Genomic DNA, 23218 nt, shown 5'->3' with positions numbered 1-23218 from the left:
TGTCTTTTATGGATTGAGATTGTCTCTCTGAACTCACCATATACACTGGTCTGCAAGGAAAATGCTTCCAGAATAAAAGTATTGAAAGTTGACCACACGAGAGTCACTGATAAAGAAAAGTCAAGTCCAAAATGCTGGTTGGCTGAAGTTTCCAAGATACAGCCACGGGTCAAAATGTGAAACTCAAGAATTAACGAGAGACTGGGTTTGACTCCAAAGGAATATTTGTGTCAGAGCTACAAGATCTACTTCAAAACACTGTCTGCACATTAGAACACATTCACTTAACAGGTTCTATTTAGTGGAAGATTTATAAAACTATTATATAAATGTACATAAACCAATATATATGTGTAATAACACTTAATCATATACCGTGAAAACATCAGCAAACCGGCACTTTTGTCATTTATTTTCCAATTAATCTTATTAAAATACGTTAACATTTAGCACATTTAATGTCTGAAGCAAATCATTTCTAAAAAACTGTAGACCAGTGATATTTTTAATAGTAAGTTTTACTTAATTTTTACCAATTACTAGAAATTTCAGGCGACCCCATTTGAATTTCAGGCAACCCCACGTGGGGTCCCGACCCCAAGGTTGAAAAACACTGGACACTAGACCTATCAGTGGGTAAAATTTGGTAAAGATGGTTGTAATAGTTTTCCTGTTAAGTTGCTAACAAACAAACACACAAAGCAAAGTGATCACAGTACCTCTTCGTGGAGGTAATAACATACAGAATGTGGAAGCTGTCTCTAGCTCCACCTCTGTACAATGCTCACATTCCCAGCTGAGGATGCAATGCCCACACTCCTTCAGCTCCTGCTCTTCCTTCTCACACCCCCACGCTTCATGTACACGTTGATTCTTGTGTAAGTAAAGAGGATCTGCTCAGACCCAGCAAAGGTTCTCTCTGAGGCAGACTTTCCTCCTGAACGTTAACAGTCACAGAGAAAACTTATGGATGACAGGCGATGGGGGTGTGTGTGACATGACAGACTTATGCTGCGTTTACTAGATTCCACTAGAGGTGTAAGAAAATATCGGTTCTGCGATACATTGCGATGTTTCATTTCACAATACTGTATCAATATTAAAAAATACTGTACAAAGCTTTTAATTTGGCCGGTAAGCTACAGAGCCATTGGTCCTTTTTTTGTTTGTTTGTTTTTTTTTCATAGCAGGTGGTTTCCAGTATCAAAGTGCATTATTGTCACTTACTGTGTCTGAGTGTGGACCCAAGGTACTATCATCTTAAACTAAAAGAATGGACAAAAAAAAAACCACTTTCTGTAAAGAGGAACTCCTATGTTTCTTGCAGCCATCAGAACAGAAATTCTTCTTATTGGCACTGAATCCACCCTTTCTAAAATAAACAACTTTTCCATTCATATTGACAATTCCCCAGTTTCTCCCTCCCCCCAGGTTAAGAGTCTGGGTGTCATCCTTGATAACACACTCTCATTCCAATCTCATATTAATAACATTACCCGTTTAGCCTATTTCCACCTGCGCAGTATCTCCCGTCTCCGTCCATCCCTCTCCCCTAACAATACTGCAATTCTGGTCCATAGCCTGGTCACATCCCACCTAGATTACTGTAACTCCCTTTTATTTGGTTTACCAGACAAATCTCTTCATAAACTGCAACTGGTTCAAAACTCTGCCGCACGTATCATCACCAGAACCCCATCCATGAGTCACAGAACACCTGTCCTGCAGCAGCTCCACTGGCTTCCTGTTAAATCTCACATCATTTATAAAATTCTACTTCTTACCTTCAAGGCCATAAACCACCTTGCCCCTCAGTACCTCAGGAACCTCCTCAACATAAACATTCCCACCCGCAGTCTCAGGTCATCTTCATCTGTCCAGCTCACCCTCCCACCTGCCTGCTTAACTACCATGGGGTCCAGAGCTTTCAGCCACTCAGCCCCCGCCTCTGGAATGCCCTCCCAGAACACATAAAAAACTCTGATTCTATTACCACCTTTAAATCCCAGCTTAAGATCTTATTTATTCAGACAGGCCGACTCAATTCCATAATTTCACTTTTATCTACTGCCATTTTATGTACCTATGTGTTTTATATATGTATATTTGTAATTTTAATTGTGTTTTATTTATTTTTAACAACCTTGTGCGGTGACCTTGAGTGTCCTGAAAGGCGCCTATAAATAAAATGTATTATTATTATTATTATTATTATTATTATTATTATTATTATTATCATTGGTCATGGTAGAGGGAGTACACTTGGGCGTTCTGCAACTGCACTCGTAGGTGTCAATAAATGTCATGACAATGAACCTGTTATTGACTAAATTCAATATCACTAAAGTCTGACTGGAAAGCATATAATTTCTTGTTCATGTTGAAAATTAAAGAATATTGTAGTATCAGCATAAAAAAACCTTAATTGATCTAGGTTTAGTGTTATTTGGTTTTGCTAATTCATTTTGTCGTTATAAGATGTTATTATTTGAAATGTGCTCATCAAGGTTCTAATAGTTTTGGATTTTTCATTATAGTTTAGTTTTATTTAGTTTTGACTTTTTTTTTCTCTAATTCAGTTTGTTTTAATTTGTTTGTAGAGCAGGTTTGCTAGTTTTTATTAGTTTTCATTTTTTCTCAATGCTTACTTTTAGTTCAGTTTTAGGGTTTTTTTTTTTTATATCTTTTCTCTTCTTCTCCATCGTATTCAAATAAATCCCAGACAGGACTCTGCTGCTCTCTCCCCACTTTAGTCTTCATGTTTCCAGGTAGAGTGGGGACCAGAAGACGACTAAACGACAACTGATGGACCGTTAAATGTCATATGGTGCCAGCAGATAAAATTGCTTGAGGGAAATAAATCGCTTTCGTATCAATCTGACATTGACAAAGATGAAAATGAAGGGAATTTTATCCAGAATTTTTATCCGTTTTAGTTAGTTTCGTAAACACATAATATAGTTTCAGTTAGTTATGTTTTTTTTTTCTTTTAATTATAGTTTTTATTCATTTCAGTTAACGAAAATGTTTTTACAATTCTAGTTCTCGTCATTTCGTTAGTTTTCGTTAACGATAATAACCTTGGTTACTATCATCAAAAAAACACTGTCTGTAATGGGGGGGGGGGGGGGTGCTGTGTTTCTTGCGGCCATCATTGGTCATGGTAGATGGAGTACACTTGTGTGTTCTGCAACTGCACTAGTAGGTGTCAATAAATGTCATGACAGTGACAATGAACCTGTTATTGACTAAATTCAATATCACTAAAGTCTGACTGGAAAGCATATAATTTCTTGTTCATGTTAAAAATTAAAGAATATCATAGTAGTATCAGCATATAAAACCTTAATTGATCTAGGTTTATTGTTGTTTGGTTTTGCTAATTCATTTGTTGTTATAAGATGTTATTATTAGGGCTGTGTATCGGCAAGAATCTGGCGATACGATACAAATCACAATACTAGGATCACGACATGATATATCATGATATATCATGATACTGTTAAAAAGGCAATTTTTTTTTGTTTGTTTCTTTTTTTAAATGATTATTTCCTTGACAAATGGAATTACACCAGAAATCTGCACAAATACTAAACACATTTTTATTTGATCCCAACAGGATCTAATGTTATATCACAACATTTTCCTCTGTGAAAACTGAAATAATGTTTTACAGACAATACAGTTTAAGATCCTGTTCAAATGTTCATATTCTGTTAGTTCAGAACTAACATCAGAACAGTATTTTTGTGTGATTCCAACAAAAGAACTAACATTATTTAACCCCTTTAGCCCTATCAGCCCGCCTGCAGGCCGAAAAAATTATATTAATATTCATCTACTATAAAAATATAATAAATCAGGACAATGGATGTTTTTTCCAACTTTTGCTCAAAGTTTAGACCCTAATGTTAATAAAAGTACATCAAAAGTGTATTTTAGTGCAAACTTAAATGTTCAAACATGATTTTTAATCTTTGTGGGGTGAAATATACGCTATAAAAAATCTCCGACATGAACAATTAATTTATGCATATCATCGTCAATCCAGCCGAAAAAAAACAGGCGAGGATAAAAAATTCTAATTTCTCTTTTAGTTTGTTACAGTTTACTCAGGCAGAGTAATAGATACAATATTTTAGACAATGGGAATAGATTCTGTGAGGTCTGTAAATATCCACAGACACCAAGAACATCCATATGAACCTTATTATTATAAGTATTATAAATAATTCCTCATTTACTTTGGGTCTGTCTTTTTAGGCATTTTTCCCCTGAAAATATGGTCAGGGTTAAACAGGTTAGTAAGAGTGTTAAATAAGAATAAATAAAATAGAAACAAAAAAGTAAAATGAACCTCCACAGTATCTGCATTTGAATAAATACTTAAAATATCACTACAGTATTTTTTAATATCAATACAGTATTGCGAAATGAAATATTGCGACACCTTGCAGAACCGATATTTTCTTACAGCCCTAGTTATTATTTGAATTGTGCTTATACTGTATATGAAATTGAATATACTACAAACATGAGGCCAGCTGTTTCTCCGCACTTTTGTTTTAGTAGTACAATAGGATTCAGTGACTTGACCTTCAGTGCTGGAGAAGGGACTTATTTTGGTGAACATTTGTGCATGGAAGGTGATCCCAAGTGTAAAGTGGATGAATCCCCACAAAAGGGAATGCCGTTGTTCCGGTGGCAGCCTGGTTACGACAAACTTCTATCTATGAGTCTGACAAGGAGCCAGGTTAAAGAACTGGCAGGAAGGATGTCAGCAGGGCGCTTGAAGGCTTTGTCTTGATCCAAAGAATCCCAAGCAGGTGGAGCCAGCACTGCTTGAAAAAAGGATCCAGAAGACAGAACACACGCCAATGAGTAAACAGAAACCACAGCATTACATGTATCGACTTTTTTTTAATGGAATGCATTCATTTGTGCATGTAGGGGAATCTCCTGTTCTCCGCCTGTCTGATTGTAACCCACATTTTCCTCATGGCTGATCCGCCAGCTTCAAAGGGAATGCCTCTTCTCTGCTCACTGACTCAAAAATGAGCCAACATCAAGTGCTTCCCATATGCGACTGTGAAGACGTCACTGGCTCAGCACAGCCTTGTGAAGTGTTTCTCCCTGCGTGGCATCGTCGTGATGTGCGTTAAACAGGCCGGGTGATGTCATAGCCGAGGATCTGAAGTTGCCACATGGGACTCTGTATTTCCTGGCAAACAGTCGAATGCCCTGATACAGATGGATCAGCAGAAGTCATGACTTACAAAGGAAGCCCCAAAAGAGTGGGAAATGATCACTAGTCGTCAGCACATGTAAGCTAATGGAATCACAGTTTTTCTTTTGTCTTTTAAAGTTAGCCTATCGAGGTTATTATCGTTAAGGAAAACTAACGAAATGATGAAAACTAGAATTGTAAAAACATTTGCGTTAACTGAAATAAATAAAAACTATAATTAAAAGAAAAAACGATAACTAACTGAAAGTGTATTGTGTGTTTACAAAACTAAAACATAAAAATTATGGATAAAATTCCCTTCGTTTTCGTCTTTGTCAATGTCGGATTGATATAAAATCAATTTACTTCCCTCAAGCAATTTTATCTGCCGGCACCATATGATATTTAACGGTCCGTCACTTCTTGTCACTTGTGGTTTCCAGTCGTCTTCTGGTTCTCACTCTATCTGGAAACATGGACACTAAAGTTGTGCTTAATTTTCTTTAGACATTTCAGGTTATTCACATTTACCATACTTTCCTGGCTATAAGCCGCACCTGACTATAAGCTATGATAAACTAAAGCATAATAATGTTAAAATTACAATTTTTTTTCAGTTTCTTCATGTTATTCACATTGTTTGAAGGGTTAGTTTGTAGATGTAAACATTTTCATAACGGAATTTTACTTTTTTCACTGTAAAAGTTTGGAGTTGACATTATTTATTTGTTTTTATGGTAATATTTTACTGGTTTGGCCCACTTCAGATCAAATTTAACTGAATGTGTTCCCTGAACTAAAATGGCTTTGACAGCCCTGCTCTAAGGAATAGAATTTTTTAAAATACATTTTCAGATCATATTCTACATTCTTACCCCATTAGCTGTATTTTAACTACACCCCAACTCCTCGCTCTACACAAAGAAGTCCAGGACTCCATCTGTCTGAAAAAGGCAGACGCCTCAGGGCTGCAGCCACAGGCTTCTGTCAGGCGACACCAAACCACCCGGCCATGTGTGTCTGAGATGGGAACGGCTCACTTGATTCCTGCTGTGACTGCCAAACCCACGAGGAGCCTCGCTGCTCTTTTCCTGTTCTTGCTTTCTCATTCGAGTGCCATTTGACTTATCTAAAGCCAGAATCTGCTGACGGGCTCAGTTCCAGGGTCAGCTTGTGCATGTCCCACTGGTCATCTTGACAAGAAGGCTCCAAAAATGCACTTTGAATATGTATGAAGCTCTGTTTGTATACACAGTCTGAAACATTTCTGCTCGTTAGCGACGCATGATGTACAACATATTATTATAAGTCTCTCCAGGCGAAGTTGTGTTTCCTCTGAGGTGCATTTATTAGCCTAGCCACACAGTAGTGCAGTAAGCTTTTGCACTAATCTTTCATTTGACTTGCTACATGAGGCAGCCAGAGCCCTCTGAAACCTTCAGCAGATTGTGTGTGTTGTGCATTAGAGGATCAACACATGCTCAGTGTATTTAACAGCTGTGTATGTGAGTCTGAGGGTCTCAGTATAAATAAAATTGCCTCCATTTAAAAAGAGTTCATTATTCTCAGTAATGTAATGTTTTAGAATTACGTGTTGGATAACTGTACCTTTGGGGTTTTGGGGAAATAGTTCAAAATAAGCCCCTTCTGTTGTTTATGTGTCTTAGCAGTGACACAGTGTGGCTCTAAATACTATGTTTGTTGTATGTGGTGTGCAGACCAAGGTTATTATCGTTGACGAAAACTAACGAAATGACGAAAACTAGAATTGTAAAAACATTTGCGTTAACTGAAATAAATAAAAACTCTAATTAAAAGAAAAAAACGATAACTAACTGAAACTGTATTGTGTTTACAAAACTAACTAAAACGGATAAAAATTATGGAAAAAATTCCCTTTGTTTTCGTCTTTGTCAGTGTCGAATTGACATTAAATCAATTTATTTCCCTCAAGCAATTTTAGCTGCTGGCACCGTATAATAATAATAATAATAATAATAATGGATTGGATTTATATAGTGCCTTTCTTGACACCCAAAGCGCTTTACATTATTGACCCATTATTCATTCGCTCTCACATTCTCCCTCTGGTGGTGGTAAACTACATCTGTATCCACAGCTGCCCTGGGGCAGACTGACAGAAGCGTGGCTGCCATTTTGCGCCTACGGCCCCTCCGACCACCACCAAACATTCATACACCAGTGTGGGTGGCACTGGAGGCAAGGAGGGTGAAGTGTCTTTCCCAAGGACACAACGGACTGACTAGGACAGAGCGGGATTTGAACCACCAATCCTTCGGTTATTGGACGACCTGCTCTACCAACTGAACCATGGCCGCCCATATGATATTTAAGGGTCCTTCACTTGTGTTCACTTGTGGTTTCCAGTCGTCTTCTGGTCCCCACTCTACCTGGAAACATGGAGACTAAAGTTGGGAGAAAGCAGCAGAGTCCTGTCTGGGATTTATTTGAATATGACGGTGAAGAAGAGAAAAGATACGACAAAACTAAAACTAAACTAAAACTAAGCATTTAGAAAATAACGAAAACTAATAAAAACTAGCAAACCTGTTCTAAAAACGAATTAAAACTAACTGAATTAGAGAAAAAAAAGTCCAAACTAAATAAAACTCAACTATAATGAAAAATCCAAAACTAGTAGAACCTTGGTGCAGGCATGTTTCTTTGGTATGCAGTCTCCATTGTAACCGCTGTGCTGTTTTGTCTTAAAGGTGCAGGCATGGTCGTGGACTGGGAGCAGGAGACGGGTCTCCTCATGACGTCAGGTGATGTCCGAGTCATCAGGATCTGGGACACTGACCGAGAGATGAAGGTCCAGGTATTGTACCCTGTAGCTGCATTTCCATGGAGTTTGTTCATTCATATAACACAGACCTGGGCAAAGTAAGGTCCGTGGAACACATGCTAACACATGCTAGCATGAGGTCACTGGCAAATTAAAAGTCAATGCAAATATATATCAGAGCTAAATAAAACTAAGTTATGGTTTGACAAAAATAAGTTATCAATATATTTGTGTAAAACAAAATTCATGATTTTTGGTAAATGTAAAACAAATCATGAGGTAAAGGTACAAATAGAGGGTGTAGATATAGAAAGGGTGAATCAAAACAAGTTTCTTGGAGTGATAATTGATGATAAAATTTGCTGGAAACCTCCCATAAAATATCTACAAAATAAACTATCCAGAAGCATCTCAGTCCTGGCCAGAGCAAAGGGGATATTAGATCGAAAATCACTTCAGATTCTGTATAATTCATTAATCTTACCCTATTTAAGTTATGGTTTGGAGGTATGGGGAAATACATATACAAGTTCATTACAAAGACTTTTTATTTTGCAAAAAAGAGCAATAAGAATCGTTCACAGTGTTGGTTTTCATGAACACACAAATCCACTATTTTTCCAGTCTAAAACTTTAAACTCATTGACCTTGTGGAATTCAAAACTATTCAAATAATGTATAAAGCAAAGAATAAATTACTGCCAGATAATATTCAGGAAATGTTTTGTGAAAGAGAGGGAGTCTATGATTTAAGGGGAAAGTTAAATTTAAAGATTCATAAAGTACGCGCTACATTAAAAAGTTTCTGTATCACCGTCTGTGGAGTAAAACTGTGGAACAAATTGTGTGTGGAGATAAAACAAATATCAAACATAATTCAGTTTAAAAAAAGATAGAAAAAAATTATTCATGAGAGGTCCAGTATTTAATAATGACAGTGAGGCCTGTTTGTTTATGGATGGTGTTGTATTAATAAATCTGCTGGAATTATTGAAGAAAATATTTGAATTGTTGAGTCTGTTTGTATGACTGTACTGACATGAACATGCTGTTGTGTGTAATTCAGTTACTGCATAATGTGTTTGTTGTGGTTTGATGCCAAAATTAGGGAAATAGTATTGTGTGATTCTTGTATCAAGTTAGTGATAAATGTGTAAAAGCACTGAGGGGTTGGATTAAATCAGTTTTGTACGTCTTCCTGCTCCTTTTCGACCATGCAAAATTCAGACTTGTATGTGCTTGAAGATAGATTCTGTCCATTTAAATGTTTTATTTTGTTTATTTAGTTTTGTTTTATTTTGGTTCTTTGCATGTTCAAAATAAAGAAATAAATCAAATCAAATCAAATCATGGTAATAGATGCAACCAATACAACGGCACAGCTTTTATTTTGTAGGATCTGCCAAATTAGCGTTTGTCTTTGCACGTACTTTCCGTACTCAGCACAAAGCTTATGGTTATAATAAAACATATTGGTTTGTTGGTCAGTTTCAGCCCGTTAAGATGTCAGCTAACGCCGAAAAAAGAAAGAAAGATTGATTAAGAATGCAGAGATTTTAACAAGACATGGACTTGGAAAAGGAACTGAGATGTGCAAACAAACAAAGCTGCATTCATGGTTTTCATGTGAAGTTAACATGGAGTTAGTTTTGCACATTTTCGAAAATGTTTTTGGGAATATTCATGAAATAGTTGTATTCTGTGCTCCATATCTTCATTGTATCATTATACTGTTTCATTTACTGTTTTTGTAGAGATACTGTATATATCGAGCAGAGCTGTAAGTGAATTGATCCAGCCCGTAATAACTGTCAAAGTTTCTCATGTAGCCCCATAAGAACATTAATTGTCCACCCCTGATATAACTTAACTGTGTAGCAGCGGCGGCCCTTTCACAGAGGAGCTGAAGGCTGTACCTTACAGTAGACATGCTTCCACTTCATTGCACAGCTGACATATACAGACAACTATTCACTCTCACATCCACACCTGTGGGCAGTTTAGAGTGACCAGTTAACCTATTAAGATTCCCATTAAATGTCAAACAAACTTTAGATGACCTTTTGAAAATCTGCAAAAAAAAAAAAAAGAAATTGCACAGTCAGTGTATTTATGTAACTGTGGATGGAGTGAATAAACTAGGCTGCACTGTGTTAACAGAAGGTTCCACTGTAGGCTGTGTTCCATGTTTCATTTTTATTTTATTTATTTATTTAGACAGGGACAATGCACAATATACATTAACCTTGAACAGGACAGATGTGGTGTGCCAGGTTGTTGCACTAGCGCTAATTTCCACCTGTAGTCCCTATTCAGGCTGATATTAGCATTAAAAAACAGACATGAATAAAAGTTAAAACATCCAAAAAGTAGTAAAAAAAAATGCACTTCTATAACTCCATCTATAGAGGGTATGCACGTGACGTCAACGCTGGCAAAAGTCACCGCGGTTCTGCCCACTGAGTGGCAGAAAGAGGGAGATGAGTGACAGCGTTGGCTTCAATCCTGTCTAAACTGAAGAACAATATTTAATAAAAAATGGGGCAGAGCTGTTGTGCGATCGATTGTATTTTCAGGTTCTTAAAGCAGTGGGAGCTATCGTTTTACAGACACCGAAAGACAAAGAAAACAGAAGTAGATGGATCCACAAATCCAGGAAACCAAACCTAGATCTGTGGATCCTGTTTGGTGTCAGCTAACATTCATTTATGCTGAATTTTTGGGTCAAATCAGACCATAAAAGACCTATTGTTTTGGCTAACGTTCCTTCTTAGTGCAGCTCTTGGTTTCATGATCAGATCTTTCCTGGTTTTTGTCTTCATTTTGTGATTGTGAACCTTGTGCTCCTACATGATTAGTAAACTAACTGAAACTGAGGCTAACCTAGTTTTTCAAATACAGGGGAACTGGAGAATAAAGCTACGACGGAGTATTACAGCCACATGAGAAAATAAAGATACTTGTCACTACGAGAATAAAGTCATAAAATATGGATATAAAACCCGTAATTTTATGAGAATAAAGTCGAATACAAAAAGAATCACAATGTTATGAGAATAAAGTAATAGTTATAAAAAAAAAACTCATAATTTAACAAAAATATCATTCGTTTATGAGATTAAAGTCGTCATATTCCGACAATAAAGCCATAATATTACAAGAATAATGTCATAATTTAAAAACAGGTGGAAAAATCTCCTAATTTCCCAGAATGCAGTGGTGCCCTGCTGGTCCACAGCAGTAGTATCTGTGTTGGATAAAGGACTGGATCTGAACTAGACTCAGTAAATCTGCTCAGTCCCAGTAGATCATGCATATATTCACTGGGGTCAGTCCACGCTGGACTGGAAATGACCTTTGGATCAGCTGGTTCCGGGCCCTAGTTTTGGAGCCTTTGGATCAGCTGGTTCTGGTCCTAGTTTTGGAGCCTTTGGATCAGCTGGTTCTGGGCCCTAGTTTTGGACCCTTTGGATCAGCTGGTTCTGGGCCCTAGTTTTGGACCCTTTGGATCAGCTGGTTCTGGGCCCTAGTTTTGGAGCCTTTGGATCAGCTGGTTCTGGGCCCTAGTTTTGGAGCCTTTGGATCAGCTGGTTCTGGGCCCTAGTTTTGGACCCTTTGGATCAGCTGGTTCTGGTCCTAGTTTTGGAGCCTTTGGATCAGCTGGTTCCGGGCCCTAGTTTTGGAGCCTTTGGATCAGCTGGTTCTGGGCCCTAGTTTTGGACCCTTTGGATCAGCTGGTTCTGGTCCTAGTTTTGGAGCCTTTGGATCAGCTGGTTCTGGGCCCTAGTTTTGGAGCCTTTGGATCAGCTGGTTCTGGGCCCTAGTTTTGGAGCCTTTGGATCAGCTGGTTCTGGGCCCTAGTTTTGGACCCTGGTTGTCAGTCCTGATGAAACCATGTATATTTGTTTCAGGTCCAAATAGCACTGATCCCCTCCCCCCTGGATCAGGTCTGGATCCTCCATTTGTGTCCACATGTCAGTGTTCATGGACCACTTGTTCTTTGGTAGCTCGTACAGATCCATGTCCAGTCCAACTGTCCTTCATTTAATTTCAGATTTCCCATGTTCCTTTGCTCTGGCTGTGTTTACTGCTATACTCCGTCATGTTGAGCAGGTTGGTTTAAGACACTCAGTCTGACTGAGAGGGGCGTGGCCTGGGGGGGAAGTGACATATGTGCATACCCTCTATATAAAAAGTTCATTCCCATCCAACCATTCACTCTTATTCGTCCCACTGTAGTCCGTCACACACACTCTAAGCATGTTTACATCACATTACATTGTAGCTACAGGTTTGGTTTGGCAGTATTTGTTTTTTCACCATGCAGGAGAACGTGTGATAGTTTGTAATTGTTAGTAGTTCTGTTGGTCATGTGTTCCTCTGTCACATGGCCACACATGAGAACGCTGAATTTGCAAATGCTGTTTTGCATCTCGGAATCCTGCACTCGCCGCGTGCTGTTGATCGTGTAGTTCGAGATTTTTCACCAGAACTCAAAGATATAAACCTTTTTAAGGAGGAGCAGCGGAATTATGGATAACCTTAAACAACAGACACACATTTGTATTCATGATTACATTTTCAAAGCTGAAGATCTTATATTTGGACAGATTGGGCAGTGATGGAACGCTGGTCTTTTCTTGTCATGAATCTTGAGAGAATATTTATCCAATGACTGTAGAAGCTTTAGGGCAGATTTACAAGCCTGCGACCAACTGGTCATACACTAAAGAACATGTGGAACCATCACTACATTTAGATCCATGTTTGACACTTCAGTGGACAGTGAGTTTCTGATAGATCTGAAATTAGCACAGTTAAATTTGATTGTATTTGTCATCTTTTTAATGTGATTTTTAAAGCTTAGATTTGGGTCAAGTGTAACACCCTAAATATTTAAACTCCGTTACATTCTTCATTTTTTGTCCTTCTATCAAGATATGAGAAAAATTCTTGGGTTTGTTGCAGTTTGTGAAAAACATTGACACAGTTTTATCAACATTCAAAGTTAGACAAGAGTTCCTCAGCCAATCTGAAACTTTCTCAATTTCCTGTGTTAATTTTTGAGTGACCTCTTCCATAGTTTTACTATGAGTATATACCACAGTGTCATCAGCATACAGTAACTGTACGTAAATGTAATAAACAGTGGAAGTAGAGCATTCTGGTGCTATTTTTTCAGGAATATGCCAGGTGTCAGTCACTGCATCATATGAGTCAAATGTTGTTTATGTTAGAGAACACTGACAAGATTTCATGTACTACAACTGGAAGGAAATCATGTCTGTTGCATTTTCAGCAGGTTTGAGATTCACTCATTTAAAAAAAACAAAAGCATAGTGGATCATTCATATCAAGCTTATTGTTTATTTATTTGAATCAGATATTACAAGTATTCTCAATGGTAAGCTTTCAGTAAAACAGGAAAATCTCCCTGTAAACTTTGTGAAAACCAAACTTGGCTGCGTGGTCACTCATCCGCTTTTTCAGTCTCTCACTCAAACACAGAAAAACTCATGAGACTGCAGTCCTGAAGCTCAAGGACTTCAAACATACACAAAGTTTCTTAGATATATTCCTGAGTAGCTGCAGATCAGTGAAACAGTCTGAATGAAATTTATGAAGCTTGTATCTGCAAAAGCAGAATGTTCAAAGAAAAAAAAAAAAAAAAAGAAAACCTTTCATCCTAATCAGGAGGAAAGAGCTGTATCTGCAAAGCATCTATTTCAACAGTATTACATTACAGCTACTTCTAAGTTTCAAAGCAACACCATTTTATAATAACAGTTTAAAACAGGGGGGGTTCAGGGAGGAGTATAGAGGTCATCTTCTTTATCAATCAGATGATGCTAATCAGCTGTTATGACTGATGGTACAGTTTATTTGTTGGTTTTCAGAACTTGCAGGTCGTCAACAGGCTACACCAGCAGCAGCATCACTGCCTTTATATTGACTGATTAATCAAGTCACACAACCGTCATTCTAGTCTCAGTTGTTATAGGTCACAGGTGTCAAACATGCGGCCCGGGGGCCAAATCTGGCCCCCCCACCAAAGGTTCCATTCCGGCCCGCGGGATGAAAGTGCAAAAATGAACCTGAACAGTCCAGGTTGTCCAAATCCTTTTGGTTCAGGTTCCACACACAGACCAATGTGATCTCCAGTAAAAACACCAACACAATAACCCATAAATAATGACAACTACAAATTTTCTTTGTGAAAAATTATGTGGAAAAAATTTAAGTGAAAAAAATAACATTACACTGTGAAAAATTTAACATTTACAAAACTATTCTTTCACAATAAAATACAAATAAATGCATCAATAAAAACAAAGATGAACAACCCGAAATGTGCAATTTTAACAATATTTTGCCTGTTCCTAAATGTTTGGTGCATTTATGGATCCACTGGGATCTGGAGTTGTGTTCATAATAATAAGAGATGGAATATTGTAGAAATTATTCAAATTTTTGTTCCAAACTCCAAAATTTTAACAATATTCTGCCTGTTACCAAATGTTTATGGAACACTGTGTATAAATGTACATGTATAAATAATAAGTCGAGGCAGAATATTGTTAAAATTGCACCAATTTTTCAAATGAAATTTCAGTTTTTTCAGGTTATTCACATCTTTTTTGTAAAATGTAAATATTTTCATAATTTAATTGGGGGGGGGGGGTTTGTACTAAAACGAAAAGAAGAACTTGGATTTGTCATTATTTATAGGTTATGAAGTCATTATTTTACTGGTCTGGCCCACTTGAGATCAAATTGGGCTGAATATGGAACTGAACCAAAATGAGTTTGACAGCCCTGTTACAGGGTGTCCATGTAGGATCAGATGTGTTTTGTCTGCTGTTTAGAATGTTCAGACAATTCACCAAGTGTTAATATGGGATCGTCACAGGATCGATATTTCCACTCATCTGTAAATTTAGGGTTGAAGAAAAACTTATTTAATCCCACCCCCATTTTCATCATCAAATAACTGAACATAATAACATTTTAAATACTCACTCCTGTCTTTTGACTTCAAGCCAGAACAATGAGCAAAATAGGCCTAAACCAAATTAGAATGAAGTCATTTGACAGTATTTACATTGCAGAACCACAATGGGAGTGAAAAATAGAAACAAAGTGCGTTCCTAAGCTGTAACAGTCAACTTACATTATAATGATTACATACCAACAATGGTAAAAACAAAAAACTACAATAGCACAAGTGGTAAAGAACAGCAATAATTACATATCAACAATGGTAAGAAAAAAACCAAAAAACTACAATAGCACTAATGGTAAAGGGCAGCACATCCCAGCGATGGTAAGAACAATAGCAGATCTTAACCCTTTCATGCATAAGTCACCACAGTGGACAGTTGTTCTCCAGCTGTTCTCTTGAATACTAATGGGTTCTGTTGTTTTAGTTCCATATCAGCCAACACAGTGGACACTAGTTCAGACCATTACTGTAACTTTGCTGTTCTTTGTAAACCTGATCTGCAGTGACATGTTTTAATGTAAATCAATTGTTATTTGTTAGACAAAAAGGTTTTTTTTTTGCATATTATCTCCATGAAGTGAGTAATTACTAACATTAGAATATGTTAAAATATGAGCAGACATCAGATTAGCAGCATTAAAAATGTTTGTATTTCATTGTTTTCATATCACTTTCTGATATTGAGTTTTAAACACGTTTCTTTACTTGAAAAATTAAATGCATGGATATTTTTGTAACTATAGAAAAAAAAACTCCATCACATTGTGATGAGGAGGAATGAAAACACACAAGAAAAAAATCTTGACTAAGGTTCTCAGAATTCATGCATGAAAGGGTTAAACAGGAACAAAGAATAAAGGCAGAAAAACATGTTATTCTGATATTTCTGATATTTGGGGGGGGGGGGCAGTTGGTACGTCCATATACTGCGTATGATGAACAGCTGTGTTGAGCTGTTTCTGTTTCTAAGTGTTCGTCTGTGGCCGTGCCAGTAGCTTTAGTGTTGTTCGTTGTTTCTCATTGACTTGTTTTTACAAATCTAATGCTTCTCCAAGTGCTAATCACTGTTTTGATGGATGAACCTTAATACAAGGACAAATGGTGCAGTCTCACCTGCAGGCACATATTGATGCCAGGTCCAAGTGAATGAGCCAACAGTCAACACAACTCATGATTGATTATTTCTAAGGTGGTTTCATGTGAAATGAGCCTTGTCAGACAGTCTCGCCTTTGTTTTCAGAAGCAGATTAATGTGCTTTTGTGTGTGTTTGGACCAGGACATCCCTACTGGTGCCGACAGCTGTGTGACCAGCCTGTCCTGTGACTCCCAGCGCTCCCTCATCGTGGCCGGTCTCGGTGACGGTTCTGTTCGTGTCTTTGACAGGAGGATGGGTCCAAACGAATGGTAAAACACACACTGTCAGAAGCCACATCCACACTAATGCATTTGTGCAGTAAAACACATACTTTTGCTACATTTACACCTCGAATCCACACTTCTCTTACCTTTAAACCTCCTGAAAACAGACACGTTGGAGTTGTGTTAAGATGTGTAACACAGGCTTTTAGAAATAATGATACAGACTCTCACATTCTCTGTTGGCTTATGTGTTATCGGTCACTATGTTGTTTTCGCTGAGTCTCTTTTATGTAACTACTTCCAAAAGAAAACACATCACCCTCAACCACCAGTTCTTAATTCAACATAAATATTAAATTACAGGTTACTCTTGTAGTCTCTGTTAACAGCAACATGTGGCAGCACAGATACTGTCGACGAAATACAAAAGTAGATGTAGTGAGTCAACTTCTTTACTCGAGTAAACAAATGAAATCAGAAGCGCTGAAATGCACCAATAGAGTAAAAGTAAAATCTATTTCTTTTTTGTTTCTGTATAAGCTGCTGAACTTCGCATCATCCTTGTCAGTCTTAGTTCCCCCTGTTTCAGACTCTAATTAAATTGACAAGTCTTCTTGTTTTAACTTGTTGTGTCGTGTTACTAGAGATGGGAATCGAGAACCGGTTCTATTTGAGAATCAGATCCCAGTAGCTCGATTCCTTGGAATCGTTTGCCTGCCCGCTTAACGATTCTGCTTGTCGATTCCACCTTCTGTGCACATTCCTGATGACGTCACGCGTACGGCGCATTGTTTCGGTCAGAACGTAGCCAACATGGCGTTGAGGCAGAAACGGTCTAAACAGACCACACCAGGTCCACTGGAACACTGGCAAAACTTCCATTTCTTCTAAAGCACAGGTGTCAAACATGCGGCCCGGGGGCCAAATCTGGCCCGCCCAAGGGTCCAGTCTGGTCCTTGGGATGAATTTGTGAAATGCAAAAATTACACTGAAGATATTAACAATCCTTTTAGTTCAGGTTCCACATTCAGAACAATTCAATCTGAAGTGGGCAGGACCAGTCAAATACTATCATAGTAATATAGAAATAATGACAAATCCCAATTTTTGTATTAGTAAATGTAAATATTTTCATGTATTTACACTAAAACAAAGTATAATTTTGCAAAAAATGTGAATAACCTGAACAAATACGAACAACCTGAAATGTCTTAAGAGAAGGAAGTACAATTTTAACAAGATTCTGCCTGTTACTAAATGTTCTGTGTGGTTGTAGATCCACTGTGATCTCCTTTTTGAATAGGTATTATATGTCTTATGTTTAAGTGTTTTTTTTATTTATTTTCTTCTGTTTGACATTCATGTTCGAAATCAATCAATCAATCAATCAATAAGTTAGAATGTACATGTGTAAATGATAAACTGAGGCAGAATATTGTTAAAATTACATTTATTTTTTCAGTTTGTTCATGTTATTCACATCTTTTGAAAAGATAATTTGTAGATGTAAACCTTTTCATAATGTAAATTTACTTTTTTCACTCTAAAACATAGAGGAAAGTTTGGAGTTGACATTATTTATATATTATTCTGTTATTATTTTACTGGTTCGGCCCACTGCAGATCTAATTTAGCTGAATGTGGCCCCTGAATTAAAATTAGTTTGACACCCCTGTTCTAAAGGATGGAACCCCTCCTATATGTTCCAACATTTGTCCACAGCATGTGATTCATTTGATTCACTACTTTGCGGTGCTTGTAAATGTAGCGGCAGAGTGAACACCGGGCCATCATCTGGGCCCAGTTCTGGTTCCGGTGCGGGTAACAAACGTCGTATCCCCTCAAATACAAGTTTCCAAAGGTAGGGGAAAGGAAATGAGGTGCACAACAACGGGAGACGAGCCAAGTCGAGTTGAACTGGTTTTTAGTAGAAATGCAGCGATAGAGGAATTAGTAAAGAGTCTTTAGTTTCACTTTCACTGCCCCCCCCCCCCCCCCCCAACCGGGCCCAGCATCATCTGTCCTTATTATTTGTACATATTGTATATGTTCTATTTTCTGTGCAGATGGAAATATAAAAGACAGTTAATGCAAACACATCCATTTGTACTTTTATCTCCTCACCCAATGAGAATCGATAAGAGAATCGATAAGGAATCGGATCGATAAGCAAAATCGCTAATGGAATCGGAATCGTTATATTCTTATTGATTCCCATCCCTACCTGTTACATGTTTTATGATGCTGTGAAGGGTGGAACACAGTGCTCTATAGCCTCACTTTTCTAAGTGTTATTTTTTTTATCCATGTCGGTAGAAATCAGTCGTGATAAAAGGTTCAGTGATGCAAAACACAAACACGTTTGCTATTTCCTGCTTCTGAAATACATTAAGATTCTTTTTTAGAAATTAGTCTTTTTAGAAAATGTAAGGAGTTTAAAGTACAGATATTTTGTTAAAATGTAGGGAGTAAAAGGAAAATGTCAGAAAAGTAAATACTCAAAGTAAAACTATCTGAAGTGCAGTATTTAAATATTTCTTCTTCCTCTCATGCAGTCACAGTGCAGTTAAAACCTATTTTCTGTCATCATTTCTGACTGCTTATTACGGCTGTTATTTGAGTCATTTTGTTTGTAGCCAGCAGCATTACCACCCCAGTTCCTCATGTTTCTATCGGTGTTTCAGAGGTATTAGAATGATCTGAACTTATTCTTGAGGCTTTAAAGCAGTTTCAGTAACTGTGCTAAAGTACGCTCTTAAAAATAAAGTGTTCATGTGGATGTTGCCTAACTCCTCCAACCTTTTGTCCAACCTTTGACCACATCAGCGCCTCATTACAAAAAAGATTCTGTTACTCATTGACCTCCTGCTTAATTTCAGTTCTTTTTTTTTAACCATCTCACCATCATTTAAATGAATCGGAGAACACACACAGCACTTTCTTAAGGCATTAACTCTTACACTCTTTCATTATTCACTCCTCTAATCTCGATTTATTATATATGGCGTGCTATAAATCTACCCTCCTGGGGGGGGGCACCTCTTTTAATGTACCCTGGTGGCACAGATCCCCCCCAGTTGGTTAAACATTATTTTAATTTCAGTCCCAAAGGGGAAAAACAAAGCAGTTAAACCATGAAGTACCACATTAATCTTTCAGCTTTGCTAATTTAATAGGTTCCCTCAGGCAGAGCTCCATCTTTGAGGTGGATCCAGGACCAGTAGACAGGCGCATACAGGCCAGGGCCAAATATTCTGCAAGGGTTTTTATTTTGCAAAGTAGAATAGGTGGTAATTGTTACTGGTTTGCCTTTTTTGCACTTAGCTATGCTCAGAAACAAATAATATTTGGAACTTCCTGTCTGTCCAGTCTTCAGTAATGTACAGAATTAGATATTTAAGAGTGTGTTATGGATTGAGGATAATGCAGGAACAGTTGTAAAAAGAATGGTTTAAAGGTTTTTGTTTTCTCTTGCAGTCTCAGCCACTTCAGGAAGTACTCGTTGCTGTCTCAGGCATAATCTTACAGTGCCACCCAGTGGTCACTGCACTGCATTACATGTTAGAGCAGAAAGACGACAAGAGGGACTAGAATGTTTAACCCACAGGTGTCAAACATGCGGCCCGGGGGCCAAAACCAGCCCGCCAAAGGTTCCACTCCGGCCCGAAGGAGGAATTTGTGAAATGCAGAAATGACACTGAAGAAATTAACTATCAAGGATGTTAAAATCATTTTAGGTCAATTCAAGTGGGTCAGACTAGTAAAATACTCTCATAATAACATGTAAATAATGAAAACTGCAATTTTTTCTCTTGGTTTTAGTTTAAAAAAAAAAAGTAAAATTACACAAAAATGTTTACATTTACAGACTAGACTTTTATTAAAAAAAAAAAAAAAATGTGAATAACCTGAACAAATATGAACATCCTGAATTCAATTCAATTCAACTTTATTTGTATAGCCCAATATCACAACAAGGTTATCTCAAAGGGCTTTACAGAGTCAGTTGGAGTAAACAACAGTCAAATAAACAGCAAGAAAATGAGTAGTGTCCAGGGCATCCCCCGTCCTTAGACCCTCCTTCTCGGCAAGGAAAAACTCAAAACCCAGTGGGAAAAGGGAGAAACCTCGGGGAGAACCACAGTGAAGGAGAGATCCACTCCCATGGACGGACAGGCTATAGATGCACCAGGACTGATGGACGTCCATTTGCAGATGGAGTTCTAGTCTGCAAGGATGCAGTAGGAAATGCTGAATGTCTGAAATGTCTTAAGAGTAGTATGTCCAATTTTACAAAGTACTCTACCTGTTATTAAATGTTTTGTTTATGTGTAGATCTACTGTGATCTGTAAATTGTGATGTATAAATGACAAACTAGGCACAATATTATTAAAATTGCACTTATTTTTAAAAGTAATTTTCAGGTTGTTCATATTTGTTCGTGTTGTGTTCAAGTACGGTTCGTAGATGTAAACATTTTCATTACAGAATTGGACTTTTTTCACTTAAAAACATTGAGAAAACTTCAGAATTGACATTATTTATCAGTTTTTATCCTATAATTTATATTATTTTACTGATCCGGCCCACTTTAGATCATATTAGGCTGTATGTGGCCCCTGAACTAAAAGGAGTTTGACACCCCTGGTTTAACCCTGGTCACTATAGTGGACAGGTATTCTCCAGCTGTTCTCTTGTGTATTCATGGGTTTTGTTGTTTTAGTTCCATATCAGATGACACAGTGGACGCTTATGCACCATCCCATAATACACTGACACTCATACCATTACTGTAACTTTATGTTCTTGATAAGCCTGATCTGCAGTAACATGACTGAGTGTAATTCAAATGCTAGTTGTTATTAGACTGTAATTAACAGTTTTCTAAAAACGAAGGTTTTTTTTAACCCTTTCATTCATAGTGGTCACTCCAGTGGACAGTTCTTCTCCAGCTGTTCTCTTGTATATTCATGGGTTTTGTTGTTTTAGTTCCATATCAGCCAACACAGTGGACGCTTATGCATCATCCCATACACTGACATTCATACAATTACTGTAACTTTGCTGTTCTAGATAAAAACCTGATCTGCAGTAACATGTTTAGTGTAAATCAGTTGTTAATTGTTATTAGACTGCAATTAACAGATTTCTTAATCAAAAAGTTTTTTTTTTTTTTTTTTTTTTTGCATATTATCTCCATGAATTGTGTACCAACTAGTATTAGAGCATGTTAAAATGTGAGAAAACAGCATTGGTGGCATTAAAAATGTTTTTATCTCAGAGTTTTCACATAGTATATCACTTTCTGATGGTGGCTTTTAAATACATGTTTCTTTGCTTCAAAAATTAAATGCAAGGTGTCCAGCTGAGTGGACATTTTTGTAACTCCATGAAAAATAGGCTCATAAAAAAATTTCTGTTGCATTGTTTTTTTCATGCCTAAAGAGGAAAAAAAATCTCTCAAAAAAAAATATCAACTAAAGTTCTCAGAATTCATTCATGAAAAGGCTAATATTATCTCCATGAAGTGAGTAAGAACAGTATTAGAATATGATAAAAGGTGAGAAAACATCAGATTACCTGCATCAAAAATGCTTTTGTTTCATAGTTTTCACACTTTCTGATATTGTGTTTTAAATACATGTACCATTGCTTCAAAAATGAGACACATGGTGTCCAAATGAGTGGACATTTTTGTAACTCCGTGAAAAATAGGTTTATTAAATAAAAGGAATTCAATCTCAGTTTTTTTCATGCCTAAAGAAGAACAAAAACACTCAAGAAAAAAATATCATAATTCATGCATCAAACGGTTAATGTACACAAATGTTTTTACTCATTTACAAATCTCATTTACAGACAAGTTTGGACATTTTCACTTGAACCTTTTTAAAGACAAGAACTGAAACTTAAGAGCAGAGACAGAACTATCTAAACAGTCACTGAGTTTGTCAAAACAAAGTCTGTCCACGGCTGGACAGAAGGAAGGAGAAAAAAAAAAAAAGGAATAATAATTCTCATACTCCAATCAAGGACAGGAGTTTATGTCTACACATAAAACAAGTAGAATTTAATTAAAATAAAGAAAAATTAGATAATGCACACACACACACAGTGGATCTAAAAAGTCTACACACCCCTGTTCAAATGCCAGGTTTTTTTGATATAAAATAATTAGACCAAGATAAATCATTTCAACACTTTTTCCACCATTAATGAGACCTATAACCTGTACAAGTCAAATGAAAAACAAACTGAAACCTTTTAAGGGGAAAAATTAAAAAAAATACAAAACGTACGATAACCTGGTTGCATAAATATTCACACCCTTAAACTAATACTTTGTTGCGTCACCTTTGGCTTTTATTAGTGCACTCAGTCTTTTTGGGGAGGAGTCTGTCAGCGGGGCACATCTTCATGTGTCCATATTTGTCCACTCTTCTTTCTAAAAATGCTCCAGACCTGTCAGACTGTGAGGTCATCTCCTGACCACAGCCCGCTTCAGATCAGCCCACACAAGTCTGATCAGACTCAGGTCTGGACTCTGGTGGGTCATTCCAAAACCTTCATGTTCTTCTGGTGAAACCGTTCTCTGGTTGGTTTGGATGTGGGGGCTTTGGATCACTGTCGGGCTAAAAAACTGTAAGGCTAATTCGTGTTTGTTGATTGGGAGCTCCAAAGACGAGTTCAGGATGTGCTTGATCTGAGTTTAAGAATTTATTCTGATCACATGTGAAGTATAAAAGCCAGCGCTGGTCTTTCTGGACAGGGGCTCACACAGGAACTCAAGTTGCAAAAAGCCCCAAATTCTGGGTGTGGTT

At 37.3% G+C, this 23218-nt stretch overlaps 1 protein-coding gene across 4 annotated transcripts in view; it reads left to right on the top strand.

Annotated features, from left to right (window-relative positions):
• rptor (regulatory associated protein of MTOR, complex 1) overlaps nucleotides 1–23218 on the top strand; it is a 435324-nt gene that overhangs the window by 393482 nt on the left and 18624 nt on the right. For all 4 annotated transcript variants that reach the window (XM_030142949.1, XM_030142930.1, XM_030142940.1 and 1 more), the window contains 2 exons: nucleotides 7960–8066; nucleotides 16314–16441. In XM_030142949.1, the coding sequence (XP_029998809.1) occupies nucleotides 7960–8066; nucleotides 16314–16441 (235 nt within the window). The remainder of the gene's footprint in view (nucleotides 1–7959; nucleotides 8067–16313; nucleotides 16442–23218) is intronic.

The sequence above is a fragment of the Sphaeramia orbicularis genome, chromosome 1 (genome assembly GCF_902148855.1).
Source record: "Sphaeramia orbicularis chromosome 1, fSphaOr1.1, whole genome shotgun sequence".
In the NCBI taxonomy this organism is placed as follows: domain Eukaryota; kingdom Metazoa; phylum Chordata; class Actinopteri; order Kurtiformes; family Apogonidae; genus Sphaeramia; species Sphaeramia orbicularis.
Note: the sequence above shows the minus strand (reverse complement) of the source record. Positions and strands in the feature narration are given on the sequence as shown.